The 15,895-nt window shown below is 45.9% G+C and overlaps 1 protein-coding gene across 6 annotated transcripts in view; it reads right to left on the reverse strand.

The window, feature by feature from the left end:
- The window catches only part of TRIM44 (tripartite motif containing 44), a 104,617-nt gene extending 101,346 nt beyond the window's left edge, over positions 1–3,271 (reverse strand). For 4 of the 6 annotated variants that reach the window (XR_005598526.1, XM_039538953.1, XM_039538952.1 and 1 more), the window contains exon 1: positions 2,481–3,270. Coding sequence is in view for 5 of the 6 variants with exons in the window: in XM_039538953.1 (XP_039394887.1) it covers positions 2,481–2,849 (369 nt within the window). In the remaining variant the exon portion in view is untranslated. Of the gene's footprint in view, positions 1–2,480 lie in introns of all 6 variants that reach the window. The other 2 variants (XM_039538951.1, XM_039538950.1) reach the window with 2 other exon arrangements.
- Positions 3,272–15,895: the final 12,624 nt, after the last annotated feature.

The following is a 15,895-nucleotide window of genomic DNA, read 5'->3' on the forward strand; positions in this document are numbered from 1 at the left end:
CATAGCGGCATGGGCTGGAGCTCGGGCTCTCCAGCCCATTCAACCCCCTAAGCTTCCAGCTGCAGTTTAGGTGTATCCAGAGGAGCTATCAGTCCTTTAGCTAGTCATTTTAGCTGTTAATGGAACAAATAAATCTCCAGTGAAGTGAACAAAGAGGAAGCAGCACGTCTGTGTATTTTTCCCCTTTCTATTTTGATACTTAGAAAATTAACACCGTGTCTTTAAAAACTCCCACACTTCCTAAGAGACAGAACAGCACTTCTCCTGGGATTGCAGAAAAACAACCATCAAGGCTGGAAGGGAGGCCTAAAATTAAACCTACCAGCTGTGTTTTGGTTTGCCAGGGCACATTGCACCAGCAGGCTACTGAAATACACAAGAATTTCCCACTTCAGAGAGTAAGAGGTTTAATACATGTCAATAGCCTCCCTAAATATCAGACTGGAGGAGCCAGACAGTACAGGAGTGATAACAGGATGACAAACAGTTGTCCCAAGAAAACCCAGCAATATTACATTTACTGGGAGCTACTTGCTTAAGTCAGATTTTATTCCATAGTTCCCATGTTTTGTTCCACCACTGGAGATGCTCTTTACAACTGATTGGTGGCTGGTTACCTTTCTCCATATCCTCACATGCCAATGCCCCAGCACGGTTGCTGCCATCTCTCTTCCCCTCATCTCTAACCCATGTATTTTTTCTTCCCCCTCCCTCCTTTCTTGATTCTTGCCCAGCGTCATCTCCCCTTATGACTGCCCATCACATTCACCCATAAACAGAAACGTGGGAAGAAATGGAGAAAGAAGCAGTCTATTCATAACTCCCTGGGGCCAATCCACACATGCTCTTGTAGCTGCCCCAAGTACACCAGAAGCAGAGAAAAGAAGCTTGGGCTGGCTGGTTGCTTCTTGAGCCTGCAATGACAGATCCTGGGGTTTGTTTGCTAACTCACTTAGTTTCAGTATAGAACAGGGGCAGGCAACCTATGGCACATGTGCTGAAGGCGGCATGCAAGCTGATTTTCAGTGGCACTCACACTGCTTGGGTCCTGGCCACTGGTCTGGGGGGGCTCTGCATTTTAATTTAAATGAAGTTTCTTAAACATTTTAAAAATCTTATTTTACTTTACATACAATAGTTTAGTTATATATTATAGACTTATAGAAAGAGATCTTCTAAAAACATTAAAATGTATTACTGGCATGCGAAATCTTAAATTAGAGTGAATAAATGAAGATTCGACACACCACTTCTGAAAGCTTGCCAACCCCGGTATAGAAAATGCCCTCATGTGGCACAAATGCCCTCATCAGGGGAAGGGCAGGTCAGATGTGATAACAATATGTGGAAAAACTTCCCAGGAACGATTGCTTTGCCAAGGATATTAAAGACACCACAAACCATCCCTAGGATCTCTAAGAAGGAACACACTGCATACAGCTTGTGTGCCAACAGAAGGCAAGTTTTACTGATAAAACTTTGCAGCATGGATCATCAGGCCTTAGAGTGCATTAACAACCATGCTTCCAATATGCAGCCTACTGATGGGTCCAAATGAAACCTTTACAGCTGGACACTGCAAAAGTTGGGTCTGGTTTATACTTGGGTTGTAAGCAACAACACACAATAGAGAATTTGGTTATGTCTGTTTCCTGGGTGCACTGTAAAGACAAAAAAATAAAGGGCCTTACTCTCTTGCCGTTCTGATGGGATTCAAAAGCAACTTCACTGGCATCAGTGGAGTTACTCCAGTGTCAACTGGTGCAAGAGAAAAATCAAGCCCACAATACCCAAGAGTTTACAGACTATCGTCAGGGGAATCAGCCTCTGCACTGGCACAAAGGCAGAGGGGAGCTTGCTTTTGCCTCCCTTCTTCAGGAGTCCAGGGGGCCAGTTCAGCTTCCGCTGCAGAATACTGCAGTCCTGAGCATTAGCCTATTTTACATCCCCCAATGCCCTAGTGCCAAAGGAGCTTGTGGCAATGGGGAACTGCTGGAGTGCAGGATCATCTCAGGCAACCAACACCCAATATGGGAGCGTGGCCTGTCTCTTGCACTGGTGAGGGGCCGACCATCCTAAAGAGGTACCTTGGGCCTGCTCTAAAGCCCCTTCTTTCTCCATCTCTTGCCAGCCTTCTGTTTTATGGGTGAGTGTGATGGGGAGCCATAAGAGGGGAGGACACATGGGGCACCAGTCAGTCTGGCCTAACATCACCACGCACATCCTGGCAGGTACTGGATCCTGAAACTGACACATTGTATAACAGCCCTGCAAAGAGAGCAACTGCCCCTCTTTGTGCCTCAGTTTCCCCAGGGTGTGCAATGGGGCTCCACTCACATTGGTGCAATGCTGCCACTTCACTGGAGCTCCTCCTCCGGCACCCCGCGAGCAGAGGAGAGGGTCCCAGGGCGATGAGAAACCGGGGGAAGGCAGGAGGAGCCCGTTGGAGAGGCTGGAGGGAGGCAGGGAGGGGCGCTTACCCTCATGGCCTGGTAGGCTTCATCCAGGGTGATGAGCTGGTGCTGCCGGTGGGTGCCGGTGACGGCGCACAGCACGCAGATGATCTCCTCGTGCTCCTTGCAGTACAGGCTCAGCTCCTGCCCGTGCTCCTCGCACTTCTTCCGCTCCAGCTTGGGCGCCTCTTCCCCCGCCTCCTCGCGGCCCGAGGCAGGGCCCCGCAGGCGGTGGGCCGCGTACTTCTGGCCGTGCTCCTCGGCGTGGGGCTGGCAGAAGGAGAAGCCGCACTCCTCGCACACCCCCACCGCGCCCTCGGCTTCATCGGGCTCGCAGACATCGCACGTGCCGTCGGGGGGAAGCTCCTCGGCGCGCTCCCCCTTCGCAGAGGCCATGGCGAGCCTCTCCCAGGGGTGGCCTGGCTGGCGCTGCAGCCCCCTGCCCCTCCTGGTCGCGTCCCTGCCGCAGCTCTCAGCTGAGGGGAGGGGGGGGAAATTGCTGCCTCTCTGCTGGGAAGCGGCTTCCAGCACAAGCCTCCAGCTGTTCTCTGCCCTGCGACACTTGAACGGCCCAGTTGCTCTGCTTCCTCGCCTCCAGCTACAATCCCGCTCCTTCTATTCCTGGCTCAGCTCCCGGCCCGATCCCCCTCCGCCCCCCTCCTTCTGAGCAACTGGGATTTAAAACGCCAAAATAACCTCCCCCTTTTAGTTTTGATGAGCAGGGTGCTAGGATCCCAGTTGTTGCTCTAAACCAAGCAGCAGGGCCCGATACACATTAGCAGCTACTTTCACTTTTAAAGTTCAGGCCATCCTGGCTTTTACTTCCTGAGTCATTTAAAGTGGCAATGGCCTTTTTTTCCCTCCCCTCCCTTTAAAACTGCAGGAAGCATCAGATCTGTCATAACACGCTGATTTGAAGCAGAAATCCCTCACCTGCTGGGATTAATTTTAAGGTACTTTTTTTTTAAAAAAAGTATCTCCCTCTTGGTATGATGAAAAATGCCTGTGTGTGTTTCAGTGAGACAAGGTGGGTGAGGTAATATCTTTTATTGGACCAGCTTCTGTTGGTGAGAGAGGGACAAAGCTTACACAGAGCTCTGCTTCGGGTGTGGGACCAACATGGTGGCAACAACACTCTGTTCCAGTGACTAATTTAAAAATCTCACTCTATTGTATGTTTCCTAGGGCAAGGTGTTCAGAGGCTAAATTCAGCATCAGTTAGGGTTGCCAACTTTCTGATCACACAAAACTGAACACCCTAGCCCCGCCCCTTCCCTGAGGCCATGCCCCCCACTCACTACCATCCCCCTCCCTCCCTCCTTTTCACTAGGTTCGGTTGAGGGAGGGGGTTCAGGCTCTGGGGTGAGGCTGAGGGGTTTGCAGTGTAGGAGGGGGCAGGAGCAAAGCAATTTCAGGGGGCCCTTCCATAAAAAAAAAGTTACAATACTATAGAATGCTATATTCTCGTGGGGGCCCCTGCAGGGCCTGGGGCCTGGAGCAAATTGCCCCACTTGCCCTCCCCCCGGTGGCCCTGGGAGGGGGCACCAGGCTGCGGGGTGGATCAGGGGGATTCAGGGTGTAGGAGGGATGAGGGCTCCATTTGGGGGTGTGAGCTCTGGGGTGAGGCTGCAGATGAAGAGTTCAGGGTGTGGGAGGGGGCTGAAGTTTTAGGCAGGGGGTTAGAGTGCAGGGAGAGTGAGGGCTCCATCTGGGGGTGTGTGCTCTGGGGTGGGGCTGGGGATGAGAGGTTCAGGATGTGAGAGGAGGTTGCGGTGCAGGAGGGGGTGAAGGCTCCATCTGGGGGTGCAGACTCTGGCATGGCGCCAGGGATGAGAGGTTTGGGCTTGAAAAGGGGGCTCAGGGATGGGGCAGAGGGTTGGGGCACAGGCTTACCTCTGGCAGCTCCTGGTCAGAGATGCAGCAGGGTGGCTAAGGCAGGCTTCCTGCCTGTCCTGACTCTGCACTGCGCCCTGGAAGCAGCCATCAGGTCCGGCGCCTAGGCAGAGGTGCGGCAGGTGGCTCTGTGTGCTGCTGTCTCCCACAGGCACTGCCCCCACAGCTCCCATTGGCTGCGGTTCCTGGCCAATAGGAATGTGGAGATAGTGCTCAGGGTGGTGGCAGTTTGCAGAGCCCAGTGGGTCCTTCCCCGCCTAGAAGGCGGACCTGCTGGCCGCTTCTGGGGCACAGGACGGGTAGGGACTAGCCTGCCTTAGCCTTGCAGCACTGTTGACTGGAATTTAATGGACTGGTCAGCAGTGCTGACCAGAACCGCCAGGGTCCCTTTTTGACTGGGTGTTCCAGTCAAAAACCAGATACCTGGTCATCCTAACATCCATGGGGAATAACTGCTGTGAAGCCAGTGGAGTTTTTCTTGCTTAAGCAAGAAAGAATCAGGCCCCTTGTCTGTAGTGGCTACAAGAGGATTAGAAACCTATTAGCAATGCCAATAGGTGCATATGATTTACACCATTTTAGGAAGCCACTATTCTCACAGCAGGCCTGAGACCTTCCAACTCCCTCCTAGCTGCATGGTGCTACCAAATGTACTCTGTTCTGTGGTGCTGCCAGCACTGAGATTCAGTAACAGAATTTGGAGCAGGACCTCCATCTAGGCAGGCCGTTCGTCCGGCTTTAAGCCACAAAACCCTCTTTTTCTATGGTTGTGTCCCCTTTCCAGTATGAAGACAAAACTGGATTAAGTTTTGTCTGATATCATAGATGGAGGATGCCATTTTAAAGAACTTGATGCTTCGCCTCTGCTGGTGTGACCTCACACACATGCCGCATGCGAGGTCATTCCAGTGACAGCAGGGCAGTGTGTTCTTCAAAATAGTGTCTTCTGTGCAGCGTGGCTTTGTTCAGCTCCTTCCCGCCTCCAAATCCTGAGTTTGGCTTAAAAAAAAATCACAATTTTTTAAAAAAGATTTATTTTTATTTTCCTCTGGTTTCTGAGCCTGCAGGTTGCATGGGGGGTCACATTTTCAAGTGTTTCTCGGCAACCCTGAGGACTTAAAAAACCCTACTTTTTTTTCTATTATCACATGGATCTGGAAGCTAGGCTTTAAGAAAAGCTCCAGATAGTGTGAGACTTGCAATAAAATTGTGAATATTGGTAACTTGCAATAAATTGTGAGGGATGGCAACAATAAGATTGTCCCAGTGTCCTCAACAGTTTTTGCAAATCCAATTTTTTTTCTGCTTCAAATGATTGGAATACATAGCTAGTGCACCTTGGGCTAGATTCTAATCTCAGTTACACTGGAGGAAATACACTGAGTTACCTCCAATTTACCCCAGTGTTACTGAGATCAGAATACAGCCTCACGTGTTCAGCACGCAGTGAACTAAGGTATTAATCAGAATCCATTAACACCGATCTGGGGTTGTCATGAGGGGAAGTGTTTTCTATTAAGTGCAAACTAGGACCCCTTACTCTGCATCTGCACCTTCCCTTGGAACAATATTTTAGCAAACATTACAGAATCTGTGTCAGGCTAGTCCCACGTGGCAGTCACTTTCCTTTGCTAAATGGATGCTAGTTTTTCCCCCGTGTGTAGAACCTTTTCATGTGATCAGTGAGCTATTTCTTTATTTCCACATCACTGTAACTTTGGGTATGCTGATCAGTAATGAAAACCTTTGCTTTTTCTAGAGAAGTAATGAAAGGAGTAAATTCAAGAAGGGGCAGGGGAGCTTTTATCTAGTTAGTTTTATACACGGTCTAATGCAGATAATCCTGCACAAAATGTATACAATATTCATATACAGCTAGACTCTGTGCCCAATTTCATTTTACCAGGCGTGCCCACGAGATCACCTAATCTGATCTCCTGCTGTTACTATATTAGCCAACATCTTATCTTATTAGAGCTCATTGCAGTGAAATGTGATGTCCCCTTGCTGAATAAATCCATTTCAGAAATATTGTGAATGAAAGAATCCCAGCTGTTGCTAATATTCCATGATCATGAATGTAAACTGCTCATTAGAAAAACTGTGATGTAACCTCTACACTGCCTATATTACCTGACCATAACCCACAAATGCTGCTTGATGAATTGTGTTAATTTTATTCACTTACCCTTATTACATTCGCACACAAAATTAATATGATGAGCAAAACCACTCTGAACCACAGAGACTTATTATGGATCAAACTATTTCTGAATAGTCCTTTTTGTAAATTATTGCTACATTTTGCCTTGTAAACAGGAACTTCTAACATGAAATATTATCATACATATTTATAAGCTTTTTATTATTTCTCCAGGATGATTTGCTACTCAAAAACGATCATCTGTTTAATCACTTATAGTAGGTTTTTGGAGAGTGAAGATGATGTTTTCTATGGTGGCATACTTGACCAAGAAGCGCTCTAAAGAGAAGCCTGGATAAAGTGTTTACTAGTAGTTTCCTGTAGTGCTCTTTTTCATTACATTGAAATAAAGCTAATGTAACATTGTTAGTTGTATCAAATTTTTCCTTGGAGACATTTGGTTTTATAAATGCTGTACTGAAGCATTGTACTCAATAAGATCCAGTCTGCCCTTTTTTAGGGCTAAAGGACTAGATTCACAAACGGATTTATACACCTAAATGCTACTTTAGACACCTAAGTCCAAAATTTAGATCTTCAAAACCCCTGCTCAGCTGCCATCTAATTCTGTAGGTATCTAAGTTTCTGCTGGTACAGTCCCTTAGGCGTGTAAAGATCTACCACAGGGCATGTGCACAGCTGCCTCAGTCCCATTATCCAAATGCCTAAGCCTCAGCAGAATTCTCAAACTGAGCATTCCCGCACCTATCTCACCTCCAGGACCCAATCTGGTAGGCATTCTCAGAGGTCAGCTAACAGAACACAAGTGGTAGTGGCCCCCTATTAACCCTGGGAGACCCAAGTTCAACAGGGACATGAATTTGGGTCTGAGTCCTACATACCAGGTGAGTGCCCTAAGCACTAGAACATAGTTATTCTCACCCTTAATCTAGCACAATGAATATTTATTTATACAAAGTGGAACAGCTTCACCAGGAGAAATTGAGAGAGACTCCCAGAATACTTCATAGCCCAGTGGTTAGGGTGCTCTCCTCAGATATGGTTAAAATCCCTGCTCTGAATCAGGCTGAGGGGCAATCTGAACCTTGGTCTTCCACACCCTGGATGAGTGCTCTAACCACTGGGCTCAAGGTTATAAATAAGGGCCACAGCGCCGCCGCCTCATTTTTTTGAGAGAATTTGAGAGAGGATGCCTAATTCCAGGAGAGGATTCATGGCTGTGAATCCCAAATGGAGAGAGGTGCCTCCTTCTGGCCCAGAGTTAGGTGTCTATGTGCTTTTCTGGAGGGAAGAGGGGCTTAGGCCACAACTTTCTCCTCATCATTTCCTATCATGTAGCTTAGGTGGATTCCTGCTCAGCGTGCTGGCTTTTATGAATCCCATTCTCAGGCACCTAACTCTCCCTGTTCATTGTGTAGGGAGCCTGAGCGCCTAACTGGGAGCTGCTTTTTCCATTAGGCAGTAAGGCACCTAAAGTCGGGCATTGCAATGCTGAGCTTAAGTATCCTCTGTGGATCTAGTCCAACGTGGTTCAACCTTTGCTTGCCGGCAGGAGAGCGAGCTGTTTCTTGAACTTGATGGGGATTTGAAGTGGGCTTCCACAGCAGCAGGACTCACCAGTTTGCCTCAGTGTCTACAAAGGTGAATTTGGCCAAGATTTATTCTCACGGGACCAGCTGTTGCTAGAGACAATCTCAAAGCACAACCATCTGGATCCAGAAGCAGATTTTGAACACCCCAGTCTTTGAGGTGTTTGGAACTGGGGTTTATGTACAGCCCATTATAAAGATTAGGCTAGCTATAAAATTTGGATCCAGAACTAGGTTTCAAGAAAGGGACAGTACACAACAATTTCCATGGCTTTGGGCATTCCTTGAGGAACAGGTCTTCAAGGAATCAATTCTGAACCACTTAAAGGAGGGGAAAGTGATCAGGAAGAGTCAGCATGGATTCACCAAGGGCAAGTCATGCCTGACTAACCTAATTGCCTCCTATGATGAGATAACTGGCTCTGTGGATGAGGGGAAAGCAGTGGATGTGCTATTTCTGGACTTTAGAAAAGCTTTTGATACAGTCTCCCACAGTATTCTTGCCAGCAAGTTAAAGAAGTCTGGGCTGGATGAATGGACGGTAAGGTGAATAGAAAACTGGCTAGATGGTCGGGCTCAACGGGTAGTGATCAATGGTTCCATGTCTAGTTGGCAGCCGGTATCAAGTGGAGTGCCCCAAGGGTCGGTGCTGGGGCTGGTTTTGTTCAATACCTTCATTAACGATCTGGAGGATGGTGTGGACTGCACCCTTAGCAAGTTTGCAGATGACACTAAACTGGGAGGAGTGGTTGATACGCTGGAGATAGGGATAGGATACAGAGGAACCTAGACAAATTAGAGGATTGGGCCAAAAGAAATCTGATGAGGTTCAACCAAGACAAGTGCAGAGTCCTGCACTTAGGACGGAAGAATCCCATGCACTGCTACAGACTAGGGACCGAATGGCTGGGCGGCAGTTCTGCAGAAAGGGACCTAGGGGTTACAGTGGACGAAAAGCTGAATATGAGTCAACAGTGTGCCCTTGTTGCCAAGAAGGCTAATGGCATTATGGGTTGTATAAGTAGGGGCATTTCCAGCAGATCGAGGGATGTGATCATTCCCCTCTATTCAGCACTGGTGAGGCCTCATTTGGAGTAGTGTGTCCAGTTTTGGGCCCCACACTACAAGAAGGATGTGGATAAATTGGAGAGAGTCCAGCGGAGGGCAACAAAAATGATTAGGGGGCTGGAACACATGACTTATGAGGAGAGGCTGAGGGAACTGAGATTGTTTAGCCTGCAGAAGAGAAGAATGAGGGGGGATTTGATAGCTGCTTTCAACTACCTGAAAGGGGGTTCCAAAGAGGATGGATCTAGACTGTTCTCAGTGGTAGAAGATGACAGAACAAGGAGTAATGGTCTCAAGTTGCAGAGGGGGAGGTTTAGGTTGGACATTAGGAAAAACTTTTTCACTAGTAGGTTCAGGTGAAGCACTGGAATGGGTTACCTAGGGAGGTGGTGGAATCTCCTTCCTTAGAGGTTTTCAAGGTCAGGCTTGACAAAGCCCTGGCTGGGATGATTTAGTTGGGTTTGGTCCTGCTTTGAGCTGGGGGTTGGACTAGATGACCTCCTGAGGTCCCTTCCAACCCTGAGATTCTATGATTCTATGATTTCCTGGCCTATTTACTTCCCTAGAAAAGTAAGGTTTCAGAGTAGCAGCCATGTTAGTCTGTATCTGCAAAAAGAACAGGAGTACTTGTGGCACCTTAGAGACTAACAAATTTATTTGGGCATAAGCTTTCGTGGGCTACAGCCCACTTCATCAGATGCATAGACTGGAACATACAGCAAGAAGATATTTATACATACAGAGAACATGAAAAGGTGGAAGTAGCCATACCAACTGTAAGAGGCCGATCAATTGAGATGAGCTATCATCAGCAGGAGAAAAAAAACTTTTGAAGTGATAATCGAGATGACCCTTAGAAGGTGTGAGGATACTTAACATGGGGAAATAGATTAAATTAGTGTAATGGCCCAACCATTCCCAGTCTCTGTTCAAACCTAAGTTAATTGTACCTAATTTGCATATTAATTCAAGTTCAGCAGTCTCTCTTTGGAGTCTGTTTTTTGAAGTTCTTTTGTTGTAAAATTGCCACCTTCAAGTCTGTCACTGAGTGGTTAGAGAGGTTGAAGTGTTCTCCCACTGGTTTTTGAATGTTATGATTCCTGATGTCAGATTTGTGTTCATTTATTGTTTTGTGTAGAGACTGTCCGGTTTGGCCAATGTATATGGCAGAGGGGCATTGCTGGCACATGATGGCATATATCACATTGGTAGATGTGCAGGTGAATGAGCCCTTGATGGCATGGCTGATGTGATTAGGTCCTATGATGGTGTCACTTGAATAGATATGTGGACAGAGTTGGCATCGGGCTTTGTTGCAAGGATAGGTTCCTGGGTTAGTGTTTATGTTGTATGGTGTGTGGTTGCAGGTGAGTATTTGCTTCAGGTGGGGGGCTGTCTGTAAGCGAGGACTGGTCTGTCTCCCAAGATCTGTGAGAGTGAGGGATCATCTTTCAGGATAGGTTGTAGATCTTTAATGATGCGCTGGAGAGGTTTTAGTTGGGGGCTGAAGGTGACGGCTAGTGGCTTTCTGTTATTTTCTTTGTTGGCCCTGTCCTGTAGTAGGTGACTTCTGGGTACTCTTCTGGCTCTGTCAATCTGTTTTTTCACTTCAGCAGGTGGGTATTGTAGTTTTAAGAATGCTTGATAGAGATCTTGTAGGTGTTTGTCTCTGTCTGGGGGATTGGAGCAAATGCGGTTGTATCTTAGAGCTTGGCTGTAGACAATGGATTGTGTGGTGTGTCCTGGATGAAAGCTGGAGGCATGTAGGTAAGTATAGCGGTCAGTAGGTTTCAGATATAGGGTGGTGTTTATGTGACCATTGCTTATTAGCACAGTAGTGTCTAGGAAATGGACCGCTTGTGTGGATTGGTCTAGGCTGAGGTTGATGGTGGGATGGAAATTGTTAAAATCATGGTGGAATTCTTCGAGGGATTCTTTTCCATGAGTGCAGATGATGAAGATATCATCAATGTAGCACAAATAGAGTAGGGGCATTAGGGGATGAGAGCTAAGGAAGTGTTGTTCTAAGTCAGCCATAAAAATGTTGGCATACTGTGGAGCCATGCAGGTACCCACAGAAGTGCCGCTGACTTGAAGGTATATACGTGAAATAGTTGTGGGTGAGGACAAAGTTTGAAAAGTAAGGCGTTAGTCCAAAGAACTTTAAGGCACCTCATCCCTTCTGCTTAATGCCACAGGAGGAAAGCCAGCTTAACTCACTATCCAAGAATTCTTGCTGCATAGTCCCTGGATGGGGCAGAATGCCTTACAGTCCCTGTAGAAGGTGACATATTGGGGGCATGGCTAGGGAAAGTATATGTGACCACAGTGCCTCTGCTCTTCAGTGATTTTAGAATAAAATGTAATGAAAATTTATATCTACAAGGTCCACTTTAGACCATTGTGGGCATGGGAAGTAATTGGAAGGTGACCCAGGTCCAATAGAGCCATCTGACTGAGAGGAAGCAAGTTTTTATTTGCAAGGAACCATCCCAGACAATTACTTTCCTGCTGACAGGCAGAACAGCCCCTTTATGTGTGCATTACCTCGGGTTTTAAGAGGAAATTAGCAAACATCACACAGTTTATTGGAAAAAGTGCTGGAGGTGAAAAATTAAATATACAGTTATGTAGACTTCAATTACAGAAAGAGAATTTTCCTCTTCTGTCTAGGGTGGCAGAAGCTAGAGATGAGTGCTATGTTCAATGAGCATTAATGATTTTTTCTTATTGTGTTACATTACTGTTTCTTAAGCTGGTGGTCAAATACAATAGCTTTATTAAAGCCCGAAGTCAGTTAGAAAGAAGAATGCAGTTTTCTGCTACCGTAGCCCTCGTGAGTAATCAGGGTCTGACAGCCCTATTGGAAAATAGTATTCTGTAGTGTGAAACAAAGAAATCAATGGCTAACATCCCTTCTGCATATATCCCTAATGTCTCCTTCATCCCAAAAGTGGAAGGATCACTCTTCTTGAATAAGTAGCGTATTCAGGCACCATGCTCATTTTTTTCCAGGTTCCTTTGGAGCAGGTACAACAGTGCCACATGCTTAACTGAGCAAATTGTTGATCAAGTTCCTCTGATGTGCCCTACTTTTTTTTATATAGAGGGAGTGACATTCTGTATCTTGGGGGGAGCAGCCTGTAAACCCCCCCTCCTCATTTTTATATAATCGTGATCTTACATACAAAGCATGCCTTGTAAAGTATCAGGGAAAGGTTATCATCTGCTGAAAGTCATTTCTCTACCCATATATGTATATCATTATGCACATGAAGTTATGAGAATTGTGTTGTATGGTGGTTACTAAAACATGCTATAAATTGGAGAATCAGCCAGATATTGGCTCCCCAGAGGCAACAGCAAGGAAAGTAACAAATACCCAGGTAGGGTGTCAAACAATCCATCAACAACCATTGTCCAGCAAGGGAACTACAATTCAATGTCTCATCTGTGTGAGACCACACCAAGGGAATTGCTCAACCTTGCCTGGAGACTCAGCAATGCCCCCCCAGACATGCCTGGACTTGTGCTCCCCAAGCACATGGGACTGAAGGTATAAAACAGAACACAGAAGACCCATGCTTCGCCTTTCTCCTGCCCCCACCTATGCTGCAAGCAACAAAGACACTGAGAAGAAGACTGAAGACTCCAGCAGAGAAGACTGCAATGTCCAGTGGGGTGAGAAAAACTGCTTAGTCTAGTTGTTGCCCAGTCTACTAGGGTTAAGAGTTTAGACTGCGTGCTTATATTTTATTTCTTTTGGTAACTAACTCTGACTTTTTGCCTGTCATTTACTATCACTTAAAATCTATGTTTTGTAGTCAATAAATTTCCTTTACTGTTTATCTTTACCTGTGAGTTTTCCTGAAGTGTGTGGCAAATGTGCTCAGGTTTGCAAAGGCTGGTGTATATCCACTTTCCATTGATGAAGTGGTGAACCAATTAAAAAATCTGCACTGCTCATCTTGTAATACAGCTGGGTGTGGGGCTCCACATGTGGTTGTGCTGAGTGATCATAGCACCTGGAGGGGCTTGCTGCTTGTCACTAGCAACGCATTCTGGGAAAGAGTTCTGGGGGTACAGTGGTCCCACAGTCCCAGGTTGCACCCCGGGGATCCCGTCACAGAGGATACAGAGCTGAGAACTCACCCTCCCCCAAAATCCATCTAATTTATCATCTGAGCTGGATTGAAGCTTGTGTATCTAGCAGTAAGGAATGAGTGCAAGAAATTATAATGCAACCTACTGGGAAGAGATCATTTGAAAAGAAATGAACCAATTTTGGTCCAAGTCTATGGAGGCAACATTACACTCTTTAGACAAAATGAAAAGAAACAATTTTAGTGCAGCTCTATGGAGGCCACAGTCCAATGTAATTATGATGGGCAAATTGATGTTCTAATGCAAGTGTGCTACTGCTGAAATGAAAGGAGATGAAGCCACAAAAATACAAAGGATATTACAAAATAAGGTTTAAATTAACTTAGAGGGACTCTGTAAAGTACTTTTTAAAGTATATGTGTACCAGAGATCTCCTGCCTGTTTCTCTCTAGAATTGAAAAGTGTTCTTATGAGCTGTTTGGGTTATACCAAGTGCCACAAGCCACAACTGGCAGGTAATGTGGGCATGCCAAACTTGTGGCCATCAAAACATAGAATGTACACTGTGTCATGTAATGCTAATATTTAGTTCTCCCATAGAACTGTACAGACTTTAGCTACTCCTCACAACTCTCACGTGCAGTACTTAAATAGAATTAGTCCCATTTACAGATGGAAAACCTGTGGCAGACATGCTAAATGACTTGTCCAAGGCCACAGATCAAACCTGTGAGCGCACACAGATTAGAATTCAGGAAGATCCTAGATCTCAGTCTGAGAGAGAGGGAGGCTTCCGAAGGAGGAAGATTGTGCCTCTAAAGAATGTCCTCAGTTGGGAGTAACTGTATCTCTCCCTTACCCCTTTCAGACACCCAAGCCCTGATTCAACAGTCCATCTAAACTGTGGACAGCATAGAGTCAATGCTCTTGAACTTGTTGGGGGCAAAGTTGGCACATGTTATTGTGACTCAAGAACCCCTTAATGCCAACTGGCAAAGGGGTTACAAGAATATCCTGATTCTGGTATGTACATTCTAGTCCACCAAAGAATGTCACGTGAGGTCTTAAATGAAAGCCAGGGTCACACAGGCCATTAATATCATTGTGAAATGTATGCACAAATACTATGTACAGAGTTAAGTATATATTGAAAATATAGTTTTAAAGTCTGTATCAAGACAGAGGTGAAAATCTAGTCCTCCAGACTGGAGGTAAGAAATGTTTCTTTCTCTGTCAGGATGTAAATTAATCATTATAAACTAACACAATGGATGCCCATTTACATACAAAGTCAGATGTTAACAATGACATGTTAAATCAATAGATATGCAGCACCCAGGAAAAACAAGGACGGACAATGAACTTTGGGGGTATACGTAGGAGGCAAAGAATACACCCCCTCTTCCTGCACCTAGGAAATAAATGGGTAGCACATTTACATTCATGAAAATCTCAGCCAATCTTAGCTGGAAATACTGCAAAAGACTTTTATTGAGATAAACGTCTCTAGACAGGTTTATCTGATAGTTAAGTTCAGTCTCTAGCATGTGTATTATGATTTTGTTTTATATGTAAGCATTCATTTCCAATATTCTTACTCACAATCACTTGAATTATGAATCTTTGTTATGAATGTATTCTTATTTTTATTATAATTATATCTCAGTGCTATGGTGTTAAGCAAAGTACTGGTCCTGAGCTGAATCTTACAATCTGGTGCATACACTTTCTTTGTGGACAGCAGACCTAGTATTTCTGTGAGTAGCCAGTGACGGGCTGGATATCACAGGGGAATGCTTCAAAAAGACTCAAGGACTGGAGTGCACCTATTATTAGTCTGCAATGCAAAGTAAGAGCTGGCATAGCCCAGAGGAGAGTGCTTGAGTGGCTATGTTAGGAAGCCGACAGCCCACTAAGTACAAGCAGAACTCCCTCGTGCTATAAGCATGAGGTAACAAGGTGTCTCACAGTCCTGGCTACCCTGAGAACTATTAGAGATACTTGACACCACTTTTGTGTTACCCTGATCCTGTGACTGGCAGGGGCTGGGGCTTGTCCTGAGGGCTGCTGTTATGCCCAATTAGCAACAGCCCTAATGGGCCGTTTTGACAGCCAGGTATTGTGGGGTGTGTGGATGCCCCTGCTACACACTCTTTACTTAACAGACAGTACCCTCTACGCTAGGGTCAAGAGGAGAGATGGCAGAGCTACTTTGATGGCTCTGCATCAACCAGTTCCCCCTACACAAAAGGAATCCGGATGAGGCTGTGTGCACTCAGTCAGCAGTTGCTGGAGCAAAGCAAATCAGACAGAGCAGACCCCAAAATCAAACCTCAGGCTAGTCGTATCCCTGCTGAATACCCTACTACTGTAGACCCACTACTAGGGATCTATTAAGAACGCAGCTGGCAAATGCCATAATGATAAGAGTTAGGGATACACAATTAGTGAGCCCTACTGCTCAAAGGTGCTGATTAAAAGATCAGACTGAAAACCAAACCAAACCTGTGGCCTGGTGAGGAACTGCAGGACAGAACTTTTCCTCTCCTAGTCGTCTATCTATATCAAACTTATATAGAAGCCATTTCACGGGCCCTCTTAATCGGGAGTCACAAAAGGACATT

This window comes from Mauremys reevesii, linkage group 4 (genome assembly GCF_016161935.1).
Source record: "Mauremys reevesii isolate NIE-2019 linkage group 4, ASM1616193v1, whole genome shotgun sequence".
NCBI lineage: Eukaryota > Metazoa > Chordata > Testudines > Geoemydidae > Mauremys > Mauremys reevesii.